This window comes from Marmota monax, unplaced genomic scaffold (genome assembly GCF_021218885.2).
Source record: "Marmota monax isolate L192 unplaced genomic scaffold, Marmota_monax_Labrador192_F-V1.1 WCK01_AAM20220418_F8-fsc00311, whole genome shotgun sequence".
Taxonomy (NCBI): Eukaryota; Metazoa; Chordata; class Mammalia; order Rodentia; family Sciuridae; genus Marmota; species Marmota monax.
In genome coordinates, this window is record NW_026694601.1 from 537,504 (window position 1) to 562,227 (window position 24,724).

The following is a 24,724-nucleotide window of genomic DNA, read 5'->3' on the forward strand; positions in this document are numbered from 1 at the left end:
CAAAAAATATTTGTAAGTGCTCTGATTTCAGAATAATGACACATATTTTAGAGAAGTTTTCAAAAATATTTGTTTATATTTTGACTGTAGAGTTTATAAAAGTATATGACAGTAGCAGAAAGGAAGGTGTTTACAGAGAAGTATGCTTAAGGGAAGCAACCTCCTCAGGCCAATTTCTTTGGAACTGACTTTTTCTCTCCCTTTTTCACTTGTGTATGTATAGCCAGTCACTTAAGAATATCAGTCCTACCTCCTAACCATGAGTCTGGTCACTTGCATCACTGCACCTGCTTTGCTATTAGCTTAACTTGAGCTTTCATCTCACATAATTATTGAGTCTCCTTCCTTCAGTCTTTTTTCTTTCTAAGTCAACTTTCATAACTGTTGCCCGTAACATGATTGTTTAAACAAAATTTATTTTGCTCTTTTGGGATTTTTGGTATCGAATCCAGGGCTTCACACATGCTGTGCAAGTACTCTGGAACTGAGCTATATCCGCAGCACTTTTTATTTTATCTTGAAACATAGTCTTGCTAAGTTGCCCAGGCTGGTCTCAAACTTGTGATCCTTCGGAATGAACCACCCAAGTTGCTGGGATTACAGGATTGTGCCCAGCTCAAATGAAACCTTTTGATTATTTCCCACTTTCTACACAATAGCCCAAATTTTATTTATCAGTAGTTACATGTCTACTTGTCTGGCCTTGGCCCTGACACTCCTTCCTTAATAATATCCTACCAGAACAGGTTTTGGATGTTCCCTTGATGTTGTTAGCACCTTTACCCCACTGTGTGCCTTCAGACAGTCCAGTGTTTTGCCTTTCATGTCAGTGGAACCCACTCAGACCCCAAGACACAGTTCAAATATTATCTCAATGAAAATTTTCAGGGCCCCTCACCCTCCTGCACTTGGAATGATATCTTATTCTGTTTTCTTAGTGTCTAGCAAGTGCCTGGCACATAGAACATACTCAACATATGTTTGAAGAATTAATAACTTAGATCTGTAGACTTAGAATGAAAAATGCAATGCGGAAATGCTAGGGTTTTTAAGTTTTTTTGCCAAACTATTGATAGGTTAGGTAGTACTTTAGATTGTGTTACTTTTAAAAATGGTGTGTTAAATATAAAATTCAATATTTACTTACTACTAGTATCAAAATAGCTGTTTTCTTTGTTGTTGAGCTATTACGGTTTGCTTATAACTAGAAAATTAGTTCATTATGTACTTTTAATTCAGAGATCACTTGGGTTTACCACAGCAAATATTGGCCACTTTATGGTATTTTATGATTTAAAGTTTTGTTAAAAGATAGAATGTGTTAAAGTATTTAGAATGTTTTGGGGGGGTTATTTACAGTAGTGAATCTTCATCCCATCTCTCTAGATTCTTAATATTTATTTGCTTCTAAGAACTTGCTTGGGCTGGAGATATAGCTCAGTTGGTAGAGTGCTTGTCTTGCATGCACAAAGCTCTGGGTTCGATCCCTAGCACTACAACAATAACAAAAAAACAAACAAACAAAAGAACTTGCTTACATATTAGGCATCACTTTCACTATACCTAATCAGTTTTGACTGAATTTAGTAAGGGGAGCCATGAAAATAAAATTAGAGAAGATTTTAGCCCATAATATAAAAGAAGAATATTTGGAAGTAGGTAAGTTGAGCTATAGATTAGTCTTAGATAATTTGAGTTTTTTTTTTTTTTTAGACAGGGTCTCACCAACTTGCTGAGAATGGCAGCAAACTTGCAATCCTCCTGCTTCAACCACCTGATGCATTGGCATTATATGCATGTGTGAACATGCCTGGCCTGAGATATATATTTTGAAATAGGTAGTGATTTTGCTCTTGGCTAATATGATTTTTAATTGTTTCATATAACAATGTCTTTATCTCCAGAAAAAAGCAGAAGAAGCTCATAAAATTTTTGAAGGTCTTGGCCCAAAAGTTGAACTGGTAAGCAATTTACTTTTTTATTTCCAGAACTTTGTGGTTTTTTTTTTTTTTAAGTAACTTTTCTTGTGATGTAACAGGATATAAACCATTTATTTTGAGATAAGTGGGATATAGGTGGGCAGAGTGGTAGGGATGTAAGTTTCAAGTGATAGTGAACGAACTTGGTTCTCTTTGCAGAAGCATATTTCTGAGTATGTTTCTGTCTAAGCAACCACTTAATCATTCAGGTAGCAGGAGAAAAAATAAAGAAATAGAAAACTCTTTGAATTTTATTGTTAAGATTAAGGCAGTATTTTAATCTGCCTTTGAAAGAAAAAATATCTATGAATAGACTTATTTATTATAGGATACATTGGGGTTTGTCGTCTTTGTTACAGAAGTGCTGTTTTTAGGAGTTGGGGTAATTCAGGGAATCCAGTTGTCTGGATGATTCAGTAGGTCATGTTATGGTATATACCCATTAGTACTTGACCTAGGCTTATATTAAAATATTGTTTCTTTGTCTCTTCCTAGACATATGTACACCATTTTATACGTAAATATTTGATTTATTTTATAGCCACTCTATAACCAGCCATCAGATACAAAGGTGTACCATGAGAACATCAAGACGTAAGTATTTATCATCTTTGGAGTTCTTCAGTTAAAAACCATATATTCTATTAAAAAATCATTTTTATGTTATCCGCTGACATTATTATTACATAGTGTAGGTATGTTTTAGATTTGTGTAATTTGCTATGTTATCTTCCTCTGGCTTCTTGGGGGTTGGGGTAACAACTTTGAGTTTCCGAGGCCAAAAAATGAAATAAATTATTGCATAAAACTAGCTGGTTTTATAATCTGCTAGTAAAAAAGGTGGATACTTAACATTGAAATGGCTTACCTTGAGGCTTGAATTTTTTGCCTCCTGTTTTGTCTTTTTTTCAGTGGAGTACCTGCAAGGCGCATGATGAAGTAAGATAATGAAGCTTTTTCATTTAAGACTAGTGATGACACCGTCCCCCACCAAGCCACATCTGCCATTGCAAAGTAGAAGTGCCACGGATCATTTTATCATTATTCAAAATCCTATTCTAGGGAAATCCCTTCCATGACTCTTGCTAATGACGGTATTTGTAGACCCTTCTGCCATTTAATGTCCTGGTGCCTTGGAAGCGCTCAGTCACCTCCTGTGGGTGAGGAGTCTGCTCCAGAATGTAGTTTGCTTAGCCTTGCTCATCTGAGTACCAGGCGTTTATGGATGCAGATCTTGGAATAAGAAAATAAGTGAAAAGAAAATCTTAATTTCTTGATCTGATTGAAGTAAGATAGGAAGCTAGATAGGTATCTTTATTATTTTTTTAAATTATCATACTTGAAGAGCATTTTAGGTGACTTATTCTTAGTTTGTGACAAAAATGTTGATATTTCTACTTTATATGTTTTATTAAGTATAATCAGAATATTATAATTATTTACTAGTATATGAGCACATTGCTATTTATATATATTTTTTCTTTTTTTAATTTCTGAGAGTGTGTGCAATAGTTGACTACTTTGCAGAACTGGTGGCAAATATAATTTGCATGGTAGTATGCATGAAAACCATTTAAATTTGAATAATTTTAACTTTTGTTAAGTGTTCATAATGAAAGTCATATACTTATGAATTTTTCTGTGAGATGCTGCTATGGTCTTGAGAACCTGTAGAAGTAGATTAGGCAAAACTTAACGTATATTGTTTGGAACTGTTTGGCTGTTTTAACATCTTTAAGAGAAGAATAGGAGGTTAAATCTAGTAGGCTACTTTTATTGACTTTTTCCCCCCACAAAGCTTCAGTTATATTTGTGTTCTGTCTTTTCCCCTCAATATGAGCTGGAGAGCAGCTCTGTCTTTGAATTGTTGCCTATTTAATGATTATCACACTGTCCTGAAATGGGTTATTGACTGACTGACTTCGTTTAAATTCTTAGGAAACATTTTAAAATGTATTTATTGATTGCCATTGCTTTTAAGTTGCACATAATTACAGTTAGAGCAAATTGAATATACCTATGGTAATGCTGCCACTGTGTGTCACCTTTAGAAATATTTACTCAGCTGCATGCATCCATATAAATCGTTCAGTAGCTGTTTTTTCATCACCGTCATTTGCTTTGTATGAAATAGCAAATGTACCTTTTAATAATTCTTTTCATCTCTTGGCTACTTTTTCATATAGCCAGCTCCTGATTGTCCATGCTTATTTGAGTGGAGCCAGTGTCACTGTTAGTCCCGAGTGGCAGATAATCCAAAAAATTACTTCTACTTGCCTTGGCTTTGTATTTATATTTGAATAATCAGCTTGAAATCCTTTCTGGAAGTAGGTGGGGTATAAATATTTATATTTGAACCTGCATGTCATTGTTTTTGAAGGTCACAATGCTTCCAATTTAAAAAGTGAAATTGTTACATTATGATATAGGAGAAATCTTCCTGTCTTGTCACATCACCCTCCATTACTTCTTAGAGTGGCTTGTGTCATTTCTTTGACAGAAGAAAATCTTCTGTTTAAAGCTGAAACCACCTCTCTGTAAATATATTGGTATAAATTCTCACTGGAAGGAGGCCAGTCCTGTATCTGAGGTAGGGAGGTACCTGTAAAAGCTTCCCTTTTACCTCCAAAATGTATTTATCACCAGAGTTCTTAAGAAGAACCAGTAAATGTAATTGTAATTTAAAAATAAATTATATGCCTTATTATTGGATGTAATAATTGAAAATTAACTATGTCATCTTGGTATAGAATGGGAAGAATTTTAGTTCCAATTATTGCAAAAATTATAAAGTCTTATTTTGCAGGGTGAAAAAATTAGCATTAACTTTAATCGTATCATAAATTCTTAAGTGATCTTTACCTGTTGTTTTCCAGTGTGTCTGGAAAAAAAAAAAAAGTGAAATCATCCTTAAATTGTGCTTTTTCGTAATGTCATGCAACCATATTTTTCTCTTCTAGAAACCAGGTGATGAGGAAAAAACTCATTTTATTTTTTAAAAGAAGAAATCATGCAAGAAAACAAAGGGTGAGGTCCTATCCTTGTTAACTGAAATTTGTACAGCTTTCCCATTCATGCTCATTCAGGCATTCAGTTTTCCATTGTTAATGACAATAAATGCTGATTTTTAAAAGTAACTGAACATGTGACTTAAATATAAATCTAATTCTAGTTTTTAATACCACACTTAATATCATTATCAAATTAATTTCATTGGTCATCCATGTGTAACATTTTCATCTAGCCAAAAGAAAGAAAATGGTGAGTAGTTTAAAAAAAAAAAAAAAAAGACCACAAAAGATAAATAGGATGATCTACATTAGTCACTTAAGCCTCATACAAATGTGGGTAAGTTTTAGTCATGCCAATTAGACATTGTTATTTTTTCTTGAAACTGGGTCAGCAAGGGTTCAGCTTTTTCAAATTCAAATGGTTTCTTATATTTAATTATATGGCTTGCCTTCTGAAAGTTTTATGGTTATAATCATAAAAGTTAAGTTATAAAAAAATACATGCTTATATTATTATTTTCATATATATTCATTACTAATTTACAGATAAACTGTTGATATATTTAAATTTAGATTTTTAATAAACTCTTTAAATCCATATCAGAAATGAGCTTTGTACCTTACACTTAATCACCTGACAGTTTAATGAGTTGTAAGGCTCAAGACACAGAAGCTTTTATTTGATGTAAAATGTTCTTTTGATGTTCTAATTTGCCAGGCTAGGCCTTCAGATACTGTCTTACATTACGGGTCTTGAGTTTTTGTTTTGCATAGAACATACAAATAATAAGTTAAGAAATTAGTTCATGTGTTTTTTTTCCTGTCCAGTCATTCTGTTGTTATTGTGGTACTTGCTAAATCAGCTCTTTGGTGATACAGTTATAGGAGCATAGACTTCACAGAATAATTATAAAGTTTATGTGTTCACTAATTTGCTTAATAAATATTTATCGGCTGTATACTGTGTCTCATATTATTCTACAGTTGTGAGCAAGACAATCACATCGCTTCAGCTTTAGGGAGCAGATACATTAGCAGGCAGGTTTACTATTGTGATCATACTGTGATCCTGCACGTACATATTACTATGAGAGCATTTAAGAGGGAACACCTGATGTGAATCAGGCAACAACATTACATAGGAAAACCAATACTCTGAGGGAATGATTATGTGAAATAGGACTTAGAATGGTAGGCTCAGAGCTACCTGGAGTGTAGACTGAGCTGGGGGGTGGGAGTGTGGTGAGAAATGGGACTGCTGAGGGAAGCCAGGGCCGGTCATCTACAGTCTTGTAGGTTACCTAGAAGACTACATCAGATCCTGATGAGTTCTACAGTGAGGAAGTATAGTGTTCAAGTTGTATTTTAAGAATTTACATATGGCCACATTAAGAGAGCATGGAAGGACTAGAGATGTAGTAGAGGGCTTGCCTTATATGTGAAAGGTCCTGGATTCAATCCCCAGTGTTGCATTAAAAAAAAAAAAAAAAAAAAAAAAAGTGCATGGAAGATGATTAGAGGCAGTTTTAATCTGGTGACCTGGATTAAGGAGGTAGCAATAGAGATGAAGAAAAGCTGAAGTATAGAAACACAGATAGTAATTTAAAAGAATGATTTGGGATGTGGGGGTTGTGGTTTGGAATGGGGTATGAGAAAGAAATATTCTCTTCTCCAGTGCCTGTTTCTTGAGATGACCAACGTTACCAGTTTTTTCTCAGCCCATTCTTGCTTTTCTCTATCCATGTGTTGTCAGATGTGTATGCAGTTCTGTGTCCACAATGGGAGGCTCTTCTGTCGTCTCTTTTCTAGAAAATGGAATCATAATTCATTTATTTAACTCTCGATTTTAAGTATTTCAATGGATTTCTTTTTTGATAAAGTATGACCAATTTCTGCCTTCCCCATTCTTTTAAAAATGTTTATGTAGCATGTATTTATAATAGCAAAAAAGTACAAACAACCACAAACTTGTAACACTAGAAGAACAGTTAAATATGCGTGTTTTCTCTGACAGATCGGAAGAAAAACAACAAAATGTTAATATGGTTGCCTTTGGGTGATTGGTCAGGTTATGAACAGGTTAGAACTATTTACATGTTTCTGATTTTACTTCTTTTTTGTTTTGACAATGAAGACATGTTATCAGAAAAAAAATAGCTGGTCAGCTACTAGTAGTAGGTTATCAATTAGTTTATTGATTTGTGTAGTCTTTTTAAGTGTTTACTCAAAATTCCAGGCAACGTATGCCATATATGTTGATCTTCAGTAGGAAACAGGACTCCCTTTCTCTGCTTTCAGATCAAAGACAGCTTCTCATTCACAATTGAGCCATAGGTCACTGTAAAAAGGTCACTGTAATTTGGACTTAACCTTAGGAAATAGAATTTATTTTAAAGTATTAGGTTTGTCAGGGTCCTAGAGTTTAGTTTAATTATTATTAATTTGCTGCGGGTGTTTATTAGGAACAAAAAATCTGCCAACGTTATGATCAGCTCATGGAAGCATGGGAGAAAAAAGTGGACAGAATAGAAAACAATCCCCGGAGGAAAGCTAAAGAAAGCAAAACAAGAGAGTACTATGAAAAGCAGTTTCCAGAAATTCGAAAACAGAGAGAACAGCAAGAAAGATTTCAGCGGTAAGTAGTTGTTTTAGATATTTAATGGTTGTGATGTTTTTCTTCAGATCACACTTGCTCTTTGACAATACTTAGTATTTCCTTAATCTGATCAATAAGAAAGTTCACAAAGGACTTTATGTTGAATGTAAAACTTAATTACCAACCAACCAATAGAGTTTGTGTTAGTGAATTTAATTGTTTTCCCCCTGGTGCTGGAAGTTTAATCCAGGGCAAGCACTTTACCAGTGAGCTACATCTCCAGCCCAATGTTTAATCACTGTTTTGAATCTAATATGAGTGACTGTTTGGGAATTAATTCTTTAGTTATTGAAAATATTAATTTCTTTGAAAATGACAGTTAATAAAAATAGAACTACATGTCCCTTATTAATTACCAGCATAATCAAACAGCATTAAATTGATAGCTAGTTAGAAATGGTTTCATTTTGGTAAATAGTTTCTGATTTGTTTTTACTTTTAGAGAAAGGTATTTTGCAGAGGTTTTAGTTTCAGTTTTCTTCTTCATTGTTTTGTTTAAGAGTCTTGTAAGCCCCTTACGATCAACTTTTGTGAGGGATGTTGGTTATGTTGTTTTGCCTTGTTAAAATGTTTAATGTATTTTTCTAAGTCTACACCTGTTCTTAAGAAAACAGACAAAAGACTGCTATTTGAAATGAATAAGGATCATTAATACTGGTTGTTTTTTTTTTAACAAATTTCCCTTGCATTCTGCTGTAGTGTATTAAAAAAAGACAAATTTCCCATAACTAGTTCTATCATTTGAATGTAGACATACAACCTTGAAATTTTAATCTTAGCACTTAAATTTGTTATTAATTTAATAGATGACTGAACATATTATTTAAATGTAAATTACTCAGCATTTTAGTAAATCAACTTCAATTTCTTAAAAAAAATTCTATTTATAAAAGTAATCTGTACTAATTTAATTCATATGTCTTCTTTATGAAAGGCTTTTAAATATAATTTCTTCCTTATATTCAGAGTTGGGCAGAGGGGCGCTGGTCTTTCAGCCACCATTGCTAGGAGTGAACATGAGATTTCTGAAATTATTGATGGTCTCTCTGAGCAAGAGGTAAGAAAACTGATTGATTTAATTCAAGTTAATCCTTTAATTATTAAAGTATTTCAGCCCTGTAGCCCGGAAGCTAGGGTAAATAAATTTATTATATACAAATAAGTATATAAGAGAGGGAACCTTAGATGCTAGGACTATTCCAAAGTCTATGGCAAATCATTGAAAGGTTTTAAACAAGGGTTAAACTTGTACTATTATTTTACAAAGATGCCTTTGACAGCAGTAAGATCTAGAGAGAGAGACAGAGCAGTGGTAGGTCTATATATGAGGGGACTAATAGGTGAGAGTCATAGAAGGTAGAATGAACAAGATGGATGTATTGAATGTGGGGTAAAGAAGAAGACGACTACAAAGGGACTCCTAGTTTCCAGATTAGACTTTTGAGCTGGTGGTGTTGTTTCCTAGAGTAACAAAAAACATATGTTTTGCAGATGATAGTATGTCCTCCAAAGGGTGCTTTCCAGGCAGATGGGCCTGGGAGAGAGTTAAATTGGAGAGAGCTAGATATCCGAGTCATCTATGTGCAGGTGAAATAGCCCCAGGCAAGGAAGGGAACATAAAATGAAAAGGTAGACAAGTGAGCTTATGGGGATTTATTTATGAACAAGAATGTCGTTTTACTAATTTTTCAATGAGAAGGCATACTTTTGTTTCTCAGGCATTTTTTTTACCTGAGTCAAGAACAGAATTAATAAAATGATGAAAAAATTATTAGAGACAAGGGTATACATTTGAAGTGTATATCATTAGGCCAAACAGAATATTTCCACCCTTATTAAGCTTCCTCACTTCCCCAAAACAGAACTAATCAATATTTAGTTAATCTCACTTAATTTTTATTATGTATATATCTTTTTGTTTAATATTTGTGATCATCTTGAGCATCATTTTCATGAATGTAGTTTTTATACCTTTGAGACCATCTTTGAATTCCCAGTGTTTCACATTTAGTAGTATATTAATTAGTAAATGCAGATTAAGAATAATTTTCAGAACTGGTTGTGGTGGCGCACTCCTGTAATTCCAGCAGCTCAGAAGGCTAAGGCAGGAGGATCGAGAATTCAAAGTCAACCTCAGCAAAAGCAAGGCACTAAGCAACTCAGTGAGACCCTAACTCACTGTTAGGGATGTGGCTCAGTGGTCGAGTGCCCTTGAGTTCAATCCCCAGTACCAAAAAAAAAAAAAGAATAAATTTCAGCTCTGAACATTGAGTATTCTGTAGCTAGGTTCAAATCTCTGTTAAGATTGGTCCAGGGGCTGGGGCTGGGGCTCAGTGGTAGAACGCTTGCCTAGCATGCGTGAGGCGCTGGGTTTGATCCTTAGTACCACATAAAAAAACAAAATAATAAAATAAAGCTATTGTGCCCACCTATAACTAAAAAATAAAATGTTAAAAAAAAAAAAAAAAAAGATTGGTCCAGAAGCCATAGCTATCGAGTTTTGCTGGCTTTGATTTTATAATATAGCTTTTCTTCAATCATCAATTACTGGATCTCCTGAAGTTAAATTAATTACTAGTGAGGTAGAAAGATTTTATTCAGATTTTATCTTTTCATAGATAGCACAGTGCTTATTTTTATCATTCTGTTTTATAGACACAGTTTCTGTGAAATTTCTTTCAGGATGAGAAAATAGCTATTGTACAGTTTGTATTGATATTTGTGAAAGGAGTCCATCAGTATTTCATGTGGTACCCTGTTACACATTCATGATCAAATAAAAGTATATCATATGTTCTTACAAATTGTTATTTTTTCAAGGAATTCTTGTCACACTGGCTCTGAAGGAGGTAGAAGACTCTGTATCTAAGAGTTCTGTGAGCCAATTTAGATTTCATATTGTTGTACCAAAAGAGGCATTGCAGGTGTTTTTTCCCTCTTTTCTCGCTTCTGATATTTTGCTTTCCCAAGGAACAGATCAAAAATAGTTTTTGGTTATTTATAACCTTTTAGGAACGGTTGTAATATTCAGTTGTAAAGACATAATTCCACACTTCGTGGGATTTTGTTCAAGCATTTCTGTGCATTGTTATGTAATGTTGAGGTGCTAGCCATTCCTATAGGCTTTTTTTGAGTCACCTAACACAGTGTTCTAGAGCTCATTAACCTACTTTACCTCTATGTAGGCTCAGTGAGGTATACTTCTTTTGAAATACATTCATGTTTCTTGTCCTTGGACAGTTTTACCTCAAACCATAAATACGTATTGTATGTAATATTGCATAATATTGGGGCAAGTAGATTTTTCATTTCTCTTGCAGCAGCATACTCAGGAGCTTTAAAACATAGCCACTTATTGCTTTAAATTCACCTCTGAAACGCATGATTGAAATGACATCCATCCCTTGGAATTTGTAGCCATAATTTCTGCAATGATAACTAAATCTGCATTAAGTTTCTTTGCTTGTTTTTTTATTTAAGGATTCTATTAGGGGAACATCTAGAATCGTTACAAACTAGTTTATTAGTTTAGGGGACTTCAAGCTAATGTATCTGTCTGACATGCTGGTGTTTGAACTGATTGAAAGTACCCCATGATTTTAGAGAGTTTATGTTGGTTTAGGTGATTTAAGATCGATGACTTTTAAGATTTTGATGCTGGTTTCTTGTTTTCCCATTGTGCTCTAAGATATAATACAGTCTAATAATGCATAAAGTCATGACTTAAATGAACTTAACATTATTTTGCATCTTCTACAACTAAAATTTCATTCTCTTCCAAGTATCAGTTTCATTTAAGTAAAGAATTCTTATCAAAGTAGTTGGTTATAAAAAAAAAATGTGGGGTTGAGGATGTACCTCTGTGATAGAGTACTTGCCTAGCATGCCTGAACTCTGGGCTTGATCCCCAACATTAATTTAAAAATCCCAAAAATGATCCAGGGGAAAAAAAAAAACAAAAACATACTCTTTGCTTTTATAATTAGTTCAGTGAATATTTACTAGATTTATAACTAATTATTATATTAGATGCTGTGATATATACTGCTGTTGTCATTAAATTACGTGAGTTTTTTTTTTTTTTGTCCAGACCATTAGGAGAGTTGGTTTGTGGCCCTTTAAAAATTTCTAGTTTAAGTTTTATTCTAAGTAAGCTGCATTTCTTTTTTGCAGAATAATGAGAAACAAATGCGGCAGCTCTCTGTGATCCCACCTATGATGTTTGATGCAGAGCAAAGACGGGTCAAGTTCATTAACATGAATGGGCTTATGGAGGACCCTATGAAGGTTTATAAAGATAGGCAATTTATGAATGTTTGGACTGACCACGAGAAGGAGATCTTTAAGGACAAGTAATTTAAATTTTAAATTATTCTCTAGTAGAAACTTATATGTTTAGTAATAGTATTTAGCATTTACTTGTAAATTGAACTTTTTCCACAAAATCTTGACCCCATTTTGGCATTGGAATGGATTCTATTGAGAAATAGAAAATATTGATCTTCCCATAGGTTCATAGATAGGAAAATAGGTAACAGATAAGAATTAGGGATGGGGAGTCATTTTATGAGAGATTCCCAAACTTGGGTGTTATTTAAATCACTTTGGATATGGTTTTTTAAAAGTACAGATTTCTTTGCCCTACCATAAACCAATCTAATCATTTCCTGATGGATGGTTCCCAGAACTTTGCCCTTTAAATCTCCAATGATTCTGCAATTGTTACTCAAATTTGCAGTGAGGAATCACCAGGAGTTAGTCTGCACATAATATTTCTTTTTCCAAGTTTTTTTTCTTTTTAAATTGTTAAAATGTTTGTGTGTGCGTGTGTTTTTGTTTTTTGTTTTTTTTTTTTTTCTTTTTTTTTTTTAATTTTATTTTTTACTCAGGTTTATCCAGCATCCAAAAAACTTTGGACTAATTGCATCCTACTTGGAAAGGAAGGTAAGAAATGGTTTGCATGAATGTTAATAGGTTTGTGGATGTTGTTATTTTGGAATTTTTGTGCTCTAACAAGCAGTAGTAATTAACTAGAATTGATTTTTGTTAAGGGCTTTATACAGAAAAGATTCTCATGTCATAATTATAACAAATATATATAAAGTAATAATTTAAATTACATTAGATGTCCTAAGCACAGATCTAATTTTTATGGATAATGAAAGTTAACCTTATATTTCCCTAAAAACACATAATTACACTGCTTGAGTTCTGATTTCCTCTGAATTTTTTAGTGTTTTTGAACTATTTAAAGGGACATTTACTTACTAGTTAATAAGAAAATATTTGAATGTTTCTGATAGCTTTTCATATTTTTAACATAATTTGGATTATGTCAACAGTTAACTATCAAAATAATGTATTTTTAGAGCACGAATATATGCCTTACAATATTAGCCATGTATATTTTCTCTTAATATAAATTAAAGAGTAGTAGTATTTTCCTTGAAATATTTTTTTTATTTAAGACATTTTATTGAATTCTCAAAAATGAACTACTTTCATTACAGAGTGTTCCTGATTGTGTTTTATATTACTATTTAACCAAGAAAAATGAGAATTACAAAGCCCTAGTGAGAAGGAATTATGGAAAACGCAGAGGCAGAAATCAGGTGTGTCTCATTACTATGCGAAGCTATTTCAGTATTGATGGAAATATGGAGACAAAAAAATCATATGCTAAAAAAATAAAGATATAACGGGAGCCTTGCACTGCATGTATACTTTAGAGATTCATGTTTTTATTAATCAGAATGTTAGAATTATTTTGAACGTATTTTAAATATCTGTTATGATAATTGGAAAAGTTTTATGTCTATCTCATCTGAATCATGCATTTCAATATCAATGATATCCATGTAATTAAATATGAGACCTTTAGTACCTTACCTAATATACTGTCTTTAGCTAGTCCTTTTGTATGAAAAGGGAACAGGAAGTATAAGAGAGAGAGGGATAGCATGATAACTAGAGTAGAGGATTGTTTACTGTAATGCATGGGAACTGATCTTGTTTCAGATTAACTTTATTTGTGAAGTTTAGATAGTTTAACCCTTAAAAGCTCTTTATCAGGCATTTTTTCACAAATACAAATTTTCACAAGTTGCATTTCAGTCATTTGGAAACTGCTTTTCCAAAAATAACCAGTTAGCAGCTGTCACAGCTATTGTATGCATTGCCAGTGGAGCTGCTATACTAATGCCCATTGCTCTCCTCATTCAGATGGATGTCACAGTGCATACTTGCGTGTAGAAGCTCTAACAGCTGCTCACTGTTAGCATTCCAAGTCTCTTCTGGTTTCCTTACACAGTCACTCTTTCAGTGTGGCAGGGTCTTAGCCCCTCCTTCCCTTGGGAAGGGAATCTGGTCACCAGATTCACGAATTTTGATTCAATTCTCTTAATTTTTCAGAGCTATATCCTTTTTTATGTTTTATTTCCCATAGGACACTGCCACTTTCCAAGATGTGATTGCATGTTCTTCAGAAGCAGTATTTTTTGGTTAAAAAAATATATAGGGATGGGCTGGGGTTGTAGCCCAGTGATAGTGTACTTGCCTAGCATGTGTGAGGCACTGGGTTCGATCCTCAGCACCACATAAAAATAAATAAAATAAAGGTTCATCATAAAAAAAGAGAGAGGGAGAGAAAGGAGAGAGAAGGTCTGAGGATACAGCTCAGTGGCAGAGCTTTTGCCCAGTATGTGCAAAGCCCTGAGTTTTCTCCCCAACACTGGCGTGGGGAGTAGAAATTATGGCTTGTAAGACATATTTTTAGTGGAGTGGGGAAGCATTACACCGAGTTAAAGAAGATTCTTAGGAAGTGAGGAAATGGTAACAGCACAGGTGTACTTTTTTTAAAATTTGTTTTAAGTTGTTGATAGATATTTATTTTATTTATTTATTTTTATGTGGTGCTGAGGATTGAACTCAGTGCCTCATACATGCTAGGCAAGCGCTCTAACTGCTGAGCCACGGCCCTAGACCACAGGTATACTCTTACATGTAGATGTTGTAAAGAGAAGTAGTTAAATTGCTTGGGATGGCTAGTAAGGATCAGAAGAGAGAAAAAAGGACATGCTTTTAGTTTGGTTGTAATAATACTGTAGAGATAGAGATATCGATGATTATAGAGCTCCATAAAGATGTACTCAATGAAAAGGAGCAAAATAACTATTGTCAGTGAGATAAAAAACACAGTTTCACCAGAGATGGAAGTATTGCCAGGATTTTGTTCCTGCTTCCCCCAGAGAAAGTGGAGTCAATATATTCTTTAGCTAGACATCCTAGGGACCATATACATTTTAGACAAGGTTTAGCTATACAGTTTAAACGGTAGCTTTATTCTTAATGACAAAACAGTTTGTTTTATTTTATTTTTTAGTTTTGTTGTTTGTTTTTGTTTAGTTTCAGAACTTATGTTACTGTTGAAATTTTTTCAGTCCTACATACTGGACTAAGATGATACTTATTATACCCTATTTATGCCAGTGATGTAGTAGCCTGTTGCCTCTGATGAGGAGGAGAAAGCTCCATTAGAAAGTTGGTGGAGGGAGTCTCTGTTATTCTGAAATATTCATTTTTCAACCTAAAATTGTCTGGGACATTATTTTGACTTCTATCTGTGGTACACTAGTCTTTGTTAATTTCCAGACATATTATTATTTCCCTCTCACATTTCTTGTCCTATATTGTATTGTGCTAGTGCCTCTGCACTGCCTCAGAATGTATTTGCAGGGCTGTGATTTGCCACATTCACGTTCACTTTAGCTGAGCATAAGGATGGTTGCTCCCAGATAGGCTCAGGTTTGGTGTGGTCATCCCTTTCGGCAATCTAGTCCTGCCCTATTAGGTTTTTGGGTTTTTTTTTTTTTTTAAATACTAGGGATTGAACCCAAAGACACTTACCCACTGAACCCCATCCCCAGCACTTTTTATTTTTTATTTTGAGAGAGGGCCTTGCTAAGTTGCTTAGGGCCGTCCTTTGAACTTGTGATCTCCTGCCTCTGGGATTACAGGTGTGCACCACAGTGCCTGACCCCTATTTACTTTTAAATTATTACTTGGAAGAATTTTTGTTTGTTTTCTTTCGTTAGTTCTTTTTTTTTTTGTACCAGGGATTAAACCCTGGGCACTCAACCACTGAGCCACATCCCCAGCTCTTGTTATAATTTAATTAGTCTCACTGAGTTGATTAGGGCCTTGCTAAATTGCTGAGACTCACTTTGAACTTGCAATCCTCCTGCCTCAGCCTCCGGAGCCACTGGGATTACAGGGCTTGAAGAATTTTTTTTTTTTTTTTTTTAGTTTTATGTTTCTCTGGCTGTTTCACTGGGAATTTGGGAGAGGAGGGAGTTAATGATGGGCTTGGACCATTGTCTCAGACCAAAAGATTCTTATTTCCATTTTAAGAATCGCCTAAGCATTTAAGAATGCTTGTATGCTTCATTCCATTTATTTGTGTCAAAATGATGAGAAGTTTTGCAGAAATTCGAAGGTTTAGTTTAAGGACTTGGGCTTTTTTGCAGAAGATAATTTCAGCTTTCTGTTGTGATGTGGTCACACTGGCTGCTTTGTTGAAAATAGATTGTAAGGAGGCAAGAGAAGAATGAGACCGGTTAGGAGGTTATTATAATAATTCCTGTGGCTTGGTCAAGATTCTATTGGGGAGGTAGGAAAACTAGTACTTACTTTGCAGGATCAATGATGAGTTACTTGGTATTTTTCAAGGTAAAACCAAGAGGTTTAATGAGTTTCTGGATATGTCTAAATGAGTGTGTGTGTGTGTGTGTGTGTGTGTGTTTATGCTTTTGAGGATGGAAACCAGGGCCTTTTGCATGGTAGGCAAATACTTTACCACTGAGCTATATGCCTCCTAGCTCCTGGATATGTATTTTTGAAGGTAAAGCCAATAGGTTTTGCTGGATTGACTGTAAGGATGAGAGGACCGTAATCAAGGAAAACATCGAGTTTTGAATTGTGGAATTGCCTTTTGCTATGATAGGTATGACTGAAGAAGGAACAAGTTTTGGATATGACTGAGTTTGAAAGACCTGTCGTATGTCCAGGTAGCAATCCAAGTTAATGTTTAAGTATTGTGAATTTAGAGCATGGGAAAAAGATCTGGATTGGATATATAGAGTTCGCTATATAGAAAAAATTTAGAACTACCTCTTTATTAAGAATCTAGTTATGAGGTTAAATTTTTTTTTTTAATGGGCATATCACCCTTTTGATTACCATGGTGATATATACAGATAACTGATTTGAGAGTCATTTTACTGACTTATTGTTCAGTCAAGCTTGAATCAGGAGGATTATCTCAGGTAACCCCAGAGTGACTGTGGCAAATTTACTTCAACAATCATTAAAATTGTGCTGAAGTTTGTGCTTGATCCTTTCAATTTTTGATTTTTTCCTTGTGCCCTCTTCCCAACTTCCTACCCAAAAGAGTAATTTTTATTTAGCGGATGAATATATAGTATGCTGTTGACTGAATTATTCCAAGTTTATCAGGTTTGATTTTTTTTTTAACCAGCTATTGCTGTGGGGAACCTTTCATATTATTTACTCTGAAAATGAATTTTAAATCTTAGAATCATAGGGAAATTAGATTCATATTTTGTTAAAATTGTCTTCAGATATAATTATTGGCAGAAATTTTAACTCTTCTCATAGTTCTATTTTATTTGCTCAAAACTATTTTAATAGTTCAACTTGGTAGCATCCTGTGAAGAGTGAAGGCAGTTTTTTATATATTTAATAGAAGTAATAAATACGTAATTGGAGATTGAAAGCCAAAACCACTTATAAGTGTTAGTAGTTGGAATCTATAATTATAAATAACACATCAGGTAGTAATTTATTTTTTATGTATGAAGAATATGTTCTTTTCATTACAAGTAAAATTTTCTTCCATTAGGAAATGCTGTGCTTTCCAGCTAAATACTGTGCAGATGGAATTTCTGTGGTACCTAATATTAACCAACAGTGTAAAGCCAGTTACTGTTAAAAAACCACATTCTTCATTTCCAAATACTTAGTTTCTTTTCATAGGAATTTGTGTTTTTCTTTTATGCTAACACCATTTCCCCCTTTATGTCAGCATTTTTTAATTCTTCAGATATTCAGAAACATACACCTACATAAATGTAGCAATTTTGAAGTCATTGGTAAATAGGCACTGATTCAAAATAATATTTTAGACATGTTTAAAAATTGGGTATAGCTTTTGACCCCAAAATGCTTAATCACTCTGTACCCAGGAACTTAGTTTTTATATCTGCGAGAATGGGAGAACTAGTACGTACTTTGCAGATTCAGTGAGAACTGTGTGTGTGTGTGTGTGTGTGTGTGTATAAAGTCTTGGGAGTATAGTGTAAAGCACATGGAGAGTATCTAATAGTTGGTAGTTAAGATTTCTTTATTGCCATCATCATGGTGTGTGTTTTTTTGTTTGTTTGTTTTTCGGTTGACAGCTTTCACTCTTCAGAAGTTAGTCTGAAAATTCATTGGTCTTCAAGGCATTTGTTATTAATGTATTTGATTTTTTTGCTTGAAGTATATTTTGAAAGGAAATATTGCCCAGTAGTAAAACAACACTGCATCTGTACACTTTCAGTTACATATTCTTGCTTGTTCTTAAATTTAGTCATTTTGTTTCTTGGTAACTTAGTGTGTGCTAAGTGGGAATTCATCTATTTTTCTGTTTTATAGATTTGGGCATTTTAACATACAAATAGAGTGTGTGTGTCTGTGTGTTAAGAATTCAGTTACATAGAGTAGTGATAAAGTCTCAGTATTAACTGTTATTTGATGTTGCTATAAGGATCTAACTGGATCCTGTATGTCCCTGATCATGTTGCAGTGTACATACCTTTCTTTTTTTATTTGAATTTTCATTTTATAATGTGCACTTACATTTGTAGTGAATAACTTGTTGATGGAAGTGTTTCATGTTGTGAGAACCTTCCTAACAGAATGACAGTTGTTTTATTAACTCCATAAATATTGGGCTTAAAGGGAAGGGAAACCAGGACAAGGAACCACTGGGAAGCCTTTGTCTTTCTAGAGAACTTTTAGAAAGATTGGGCCTCTTCTACTGTAGCTAGCCTACAGAAATGGTTGAGGGTTTTAACATGCAAACTCCATCCTATACCACCCAGATTGGTACTTCTCTACAGATTTGCTTGAAACAAAAGTAATCCTAACCACCTCTTTAAATGAGAGATGTTCCTTATTTTCTTTAATGTCAGTGGCATGTGTTGTGATAAATGTTTGTGCAGATTGTCCATAGGTAAGATTCAATTCTCTGCTGGCTGTGCTTCTCAATGTTGCCTGTTCAGCATACAGTGATGAGAGGTTCCACTGGAGAGGTGCCTTGTATGTGACCACACTCTAATCTAGCAACTCTGTCAGTTTCTTTGGATCATTTCCACACTTTAATTAGAGCTGGGAGCTACAGCCTTCTTTCCATGACTGGTTTAAGCAGGTGCTACATTTGCGTCTCAGTCCCTAGGACCAGGGAAGAGTAGTCATCTATTGGTTGGATTTCAGAAGGGAATGTGTGGGATTGCTTACTTTCTTCAAAGCCCTGGTTGCCTTTAGAAGCAGTAAAATATAAGGGGAATAAGATTGTATGTATCAAGATGGACTCAAACTAAAAAGCGTCTTCACAGCAAAGGAAACAGTAAGAGAAGAGAGAGCTTACAGAACGGGATAAAATCTTTACCACACACACTTCAGATAGAGCACTAATCTACAGGATATATGAAGAACTCAAAAAACTTAACACCCAAAAAACAAATAACCTGATGAACAAATGGACTAAGAAACTGAACAGACACTTCACAGAAGAAATACAGTCGATCACCAAATATATGAAAAAGCATTCAACATCTCTAACAGAGAAATGCAAATCAAAACTACAGGGATACCATCTCACTCCAGTCAGAATGGCAATTATCAAGAATACAAGCTACAAGCAACAATAAATGTTGGCGAGGTTATGGAGAAAAAGGTATACTCACACATTGCTGGTGGTACTGCAAATTGGTGCAACCACTCTGGAAAGCAGTATGGAGATTCCTCAGAAAACTTGGAATGGAACCACCATTCGACCTAGCTATCTTTCTCCACGGTTTATACCCAAAGGACTTAAAATCAGCCACATCAATGTTTATAGAAGCTCAATTCACAATAACTAAACTATGGACCTAACCTAGGTGCCCTTCAATAGATAAAGAATTTGTGGTATATATACACAATGGAATATTACTCAGTATTAAAGAAGAATGAAATTACAGGGTTTGCCAGTAAATGGATGGAACTAGAGTGAAATAAGCCAATCCCAAAGAAAGGCTGAATGTTTTCTCTGACATGCAAATGCTAATTCACAATAAGGCGGGGAGGCAGGTGGATAGAGGTACTTTGGATTAGCAGGGGAGTAAATGGTGGGGAGGGGATATGAGGGTAGGAAATGATAGGGTAATAATGTCCGATTCATTCTACTATGTGCATATAATGAGTACAAGACTGGTGTAGCTCTACATCATGTACAACCAGAAGAATGAGAAGTTATACTCCATTTATATATGATTTGTCAAAATGTATTCTACTGTCATGTATAACAAATTAGAACAAATTAAAAAAAAAAAAAGAAAAAAAATATGTATCACCCAGGACTAAAGAAAATTTTAATCTCTTTCCTTACCATCTGCTCTGTTGACATCTCCCTTCATATCTTCATACTCTACACCAATTTCTAGGTTACACAGCTGTGTTAGTCAGCTTTTCATCACTGTAACCAAAATACTTCACAAGGACAGCTTAGAGGACAAAAAGTTTAGTTTGAGCTAACAGCTCCAGATGTCTCAGTTCCATTGCTCTGAGTCTGAGGTGAGGCAGAACATCATGGTGGAAGGGCATGGTAGAGGAAAATTGCTCAGATCAGAGCAGCCAGGAAGCTGAGAAAGGGAGCAAGGAGCCAGGGGACAAGATATATTCTCCAAGAGTATGGCCCCGTGATCTACTTCCTCTAGCCATGCCCCACTCATCTATAGTTATCAACTCGTACAATAATCCTTTCAATTTATTAATCCATCAAATTGATTAAACTACTGAACAAGCTGTTGCTCTCATAATCTAACCATTTCGTCTTTGAATACTGCTACATTGGATAACATGTTTCTAGTACATGAGCTTTGGGGAGATATTTCATATTCATACCATAACAGCAGCTCACTGACTAGACAAAACGTTGGTATCTTACTGGTTTAATGACAAATTAATGGTTCACTTATGTCTGACTTAGGTTATTAGCATTTGAAACCAGTCTTTCAGGCACTATGGTATGCTAGGAAGTCAGAGCTGAATTAAACATTCCCAATTGCAAGGCAGACTTACTTAAAGTTGTAAAACATACATTTGAAATCCACCCTTTTTTTTTTTTAATTAGGAAATGAAACTGGCAATTAGCCAGGTTGAAAAATTGGGAAGATCAGATAAAACAAATGAGGGAATTACGATCTTGAAATGATTTAGCAAGTTGATTAGCAAATGCAGTTTTTGATGGACTGTGAAAATTCCATAGAATAAAGAATCAAAGGACCAAGCAGAATCAGCAACAGGGAAGGTGTGGAATGGGTGGGGTATGAATAGTTGCATCTGGAGAGAAGAGCTGTTGATTTTAGTTCTGGCAGGTCAACCAGGTTATTGTGATTTTACCTCCCAGGAAATGTAGCATTTCAAATTTCGTCTCAGAGCATATGTAGGATTTTTCCAGGCAAGAAAGGGCAGAAAGGGTATTCTAGACAAAGGTAAGAAAGCGCTGGGCTTGTGAAGATGAGTCCAGAGCAGTAAGAAGAATGTGGGAAGGATGGGCGTTGGAGGGAAATATGCACAGGCCAATAGGCTTTTCAGTAAAGATGCCCTAGAGTTCTGTCCTCATTACATTATGCAGTCTTGATTTCTGAATTAAATAAAAATAATACAGCATTCTTAGTTTTTTCTTTTAGACTTGCAGTTTTAACAAATGTGACATCAGAAATGAAAGGGTCTGATTGCCCAATACCTTTCTTCGGTGTTTTCTTTTAGGAGTATGTAGGAACACATTTACATGGTTGTAGTTTCAGCTTAGGAATATTTGAATGTTTTACTTCTCTTCAATGTACTATATCTTTAGAATTTTTCCAAATTACTTCAGTCAACTATTCCATTAAATGTCAACTACTCATTAAATGGATGTTCCTCCCAAAAATGCATAAAGATGTTTCTTATAGTTTCATTTATAATAATGGAAAAAATAGGAATACATTAAGTATTTAATGATAGGGATGGTTTGAAAAAATTGTATATGTGTTTTGAAATATATTTTGAAATGGAATTCTTGAGTGACAGATTAGATAGGGCTTGCAAAGAGAGCACCAATCTCAGATTTCCAAGTGGAATTTTAACATTTTCACCTCTCTGATAGATCTAAATGCTCTGAGCATTTGTGTATGTATGTATAATACCTTTTAGATAATACATATAAAATATATCATAAAAGTATTGCTTGATTTTTAATTCATGGCCACCAATTATATTGTAAATGATTAATAATTATTTAAAATGTTTAGATGGCTATTATAATTTGTCATCACAATTTGAGAATCTATTGCTGGTACCTTTGTGTTTCACAAATGATGATTTGTTCTAGCAGCAAATTGCCCGACCCTCACAAGAAGAAAAAGTAGAAGAAAAAGAAGAGGATAAAGCAGAAAAAACAGAAAAAAAAGAAGAAGAAAAGAAAGATGAAGAGGAAAAGGATGAGAAGGAGGACTCTAAGTGAGTTAAATAATTATTAATAAGTGTTGTAGTTACTTTTAAATAATGAAACAGTCTTTTGAAGGTGTGAAATATTGGATAAAAGAATCAGTAGGATATGAGTTTTGTTATTTGACATGACTAAGTAATGAAGTATAATTTTTTGGCTTATTGTATTTATTTGCCAGCCATGACTTACTTCTTTTCAGACAGGATGAGCTACAATAATGCGTACTTCTCACAAAGATGTGTTGAATTTAATTTAATCTTGGATTTGGAAGATTCCTCAGGCTCTTTTATGAGCCTCAGATAGTGTACCTTAGGTAGTGTAAAAATGCTGAGAAAGGAACTTTTCACTAATATAGTATATTCTAGGTTCATTGACCATATTATATAAAATACATTTCCCAATTTATTTGCTGTTGCCATTTTCCTGGTAATAAAAAGTAATTCATGTTCATTATAGAAAATCGGGAAAAGAAAGCAAAGTATAATGAAAGTTAATCTGTCATTTTGCCAGTCAGAGACAGCCACTGAGGCTTTTGTATACATTTAGGCACAGAGGGCCTCAGGCACTGGATTGGTTGTTTACCCCCGAACGATTATGTTTATAAATAATGTAGACTAAAATTCATCAATTTTAGATTGATGTGTTTAGACAAGTGTATGTACTTGTGTAGAGCATTTCCAATCATCCTATTCCTGTAGGTTTCTTTGAAGTGACATCAAATTTGTAATAGGTTTCTCTGCCCCCATTCCTAGCCTGTGGCAACCGCTTCTGCCTATTCTAGAATTATATAGAAATGGAGTCATACAGTATATATTAGTCAGGTTTCTGTCACTATAGCAAATACCTGAGATAACCAACTTATATCTTTGGCTCATATATTTGGAGGTTTCAATCCATAATTGTTTGGGCCTGTGGCAACACAGCATATCATCAAGGGAGCACATGAAATAACAAAACCATTAACCTCCTGGCCAGGAAGGAAAGAAGATAGAAAGAGAGGAAGAGGCCAGGGTCCCAGAATTCCCTTCAAGGGCAAGCCCCCAATGACCTAAAAACCTCCCACTAGGCTCTGCCTTCTAAAGGCTCCATTGTCTCTCTTTAGTACTGCCCTAGGGACCAAACTTTTAAACACATTTTAAAATATTTTGAGAATATTTAAGATCCAGACTATAGCAAGTATGTAATGTGTTATGTGACTTATTAACTTATAAATTTCTTCGAGATTTATCCAGGGTGTTTGATGTGTAAATGGTTCGTTCCTTTTTAATATCTATTTTGTTTCTGTAATCCTCTTGGAAGTACTTAAGTTTTACCTAGTTCTGGGGTGACTAAAGCTGCCTAAGTCAATTGACATGGTTTGAAAAGTGTTAGATATTCATGCTTTTCTAATTTTATATCTTAGGAAGATGCGTATAAAGGAAAAGTTTAGGTTATTTTAGTTTAGGTTAAACTTTTATCCTACCACATAGTCAGTGGTTCTGCTCAAGTGGAACTACCTTACCTGGTTTTACTTTTATCTTTTTTTTTTCTTTCTTAGAACTGCTATACCTTAATTTTACTTTTTTCTTAAAATATCTATTGTTGTTATTGTTTTGAATGTTTGTGTATATATTTGTATGTATGTGTGCATGTGTCTATGCGTTTACTTATTTTTGGCAGTACTGGGGTTGAATCCAGGGCACTGTACCACTGAACTATACCCTCAGCCCTTTATATTTTTTATTTTGAGATAGGGTCTTGCCAAGTTGCTGAGGCTGGCGTCAAATTTGCAATCCTTCTGCCTCCCAGGTAGCTGAGATTACATGTGTGCACGACCACACCTAGCTTCTAAGTTATTTTAACAATTCATTATCTATTTGGGCTAAACCTTAAGGAGAATACAAAAAATACTTAAGATATATACTATTTCCAGGTAGTTTATAATCTACTAGGGGAGAGCAAGGCAAGATACAAGAACTGTTTACAAGGAGAAAAAATCTTGGAAATAAGAATTAATAAAGCATGTTGGGAAATTGAGATATGGTCAAGTTTGCTTCTGTGTTGGCAGTTGGAATACCACACTTCTCAGGGTCATGTATTAGTGTTCTCAAAAGTTTCATGCCATATCTACATGTTTGAACACCTTTAATTTGGAAAAAGTGACCCCTTACTCAGTGCCTTCCATCTTAGATTGCCACCCCTCCTCTCTTTATTTTTTTTATTTATTATTCTTTAATCTTTGCAACAGCTCTATGAAATATATTACCATTATCCTTATTTTACAGAT

At 34.4% G+C, this 24,724-nt stretch overlaps 1 protein-coding gene across 20 annotated transcripts in view; it reads left to right on the forward strand.

Moving 5' to 3' along the window:
• Ncor1 (nuclear receptor corepressor 1) overlaps positions 1-24,724 on the forward strand; it is a 153,486-nt gene that overhangs the window by 55,477 nt on the left and 73,285 nt on the right. For 12 of the 20 annotated variants that reach the window (XM_046422057.2, XM_046422061.2, XM_058572008.1 and 9 more), the window contains 10 exons: positions 1,905-1,961; positions 2,521-2,573; positions 2,892-2,918; positions 4,940-5,006; positions 7,453-7,625; positions 8,613-8,703; positions 11,820-11,998; positions 12,536-12,590; positions 13,157-13,258; positions 22,342-22,469. In XM_046422057.2, the coding sequence (XP_046278013.1) occupies positions 1,905-1,961; positions 2,521-2,573; positions 2,892-2,918; positions 4,940-5,006; positions 7,453-7,625; positions 8,613-8,703; positions 11,820-11,998; positions 12,536-12,590; positions 13,157-13,258; positions 22,342-22,469 (932 nt within the window). The remainder of the gene's footprint in view (positions 1-1,904; positions 1,962-2,520; positions 2,574-2,891; positions 2,919-4,939; positions 5,007-7,452; positions 7,626-8,612; positions 8,704-11,819; positions 11,999-12,535; positions 12,591-13,156; positions 13,259-22,341; positions 22,470-24,724) is intronic. The other 8 variants (XM_046422065.2, XM_046422076.2, XM_046422075.2 and 5 more) reach the window with 3 other exon arrangements.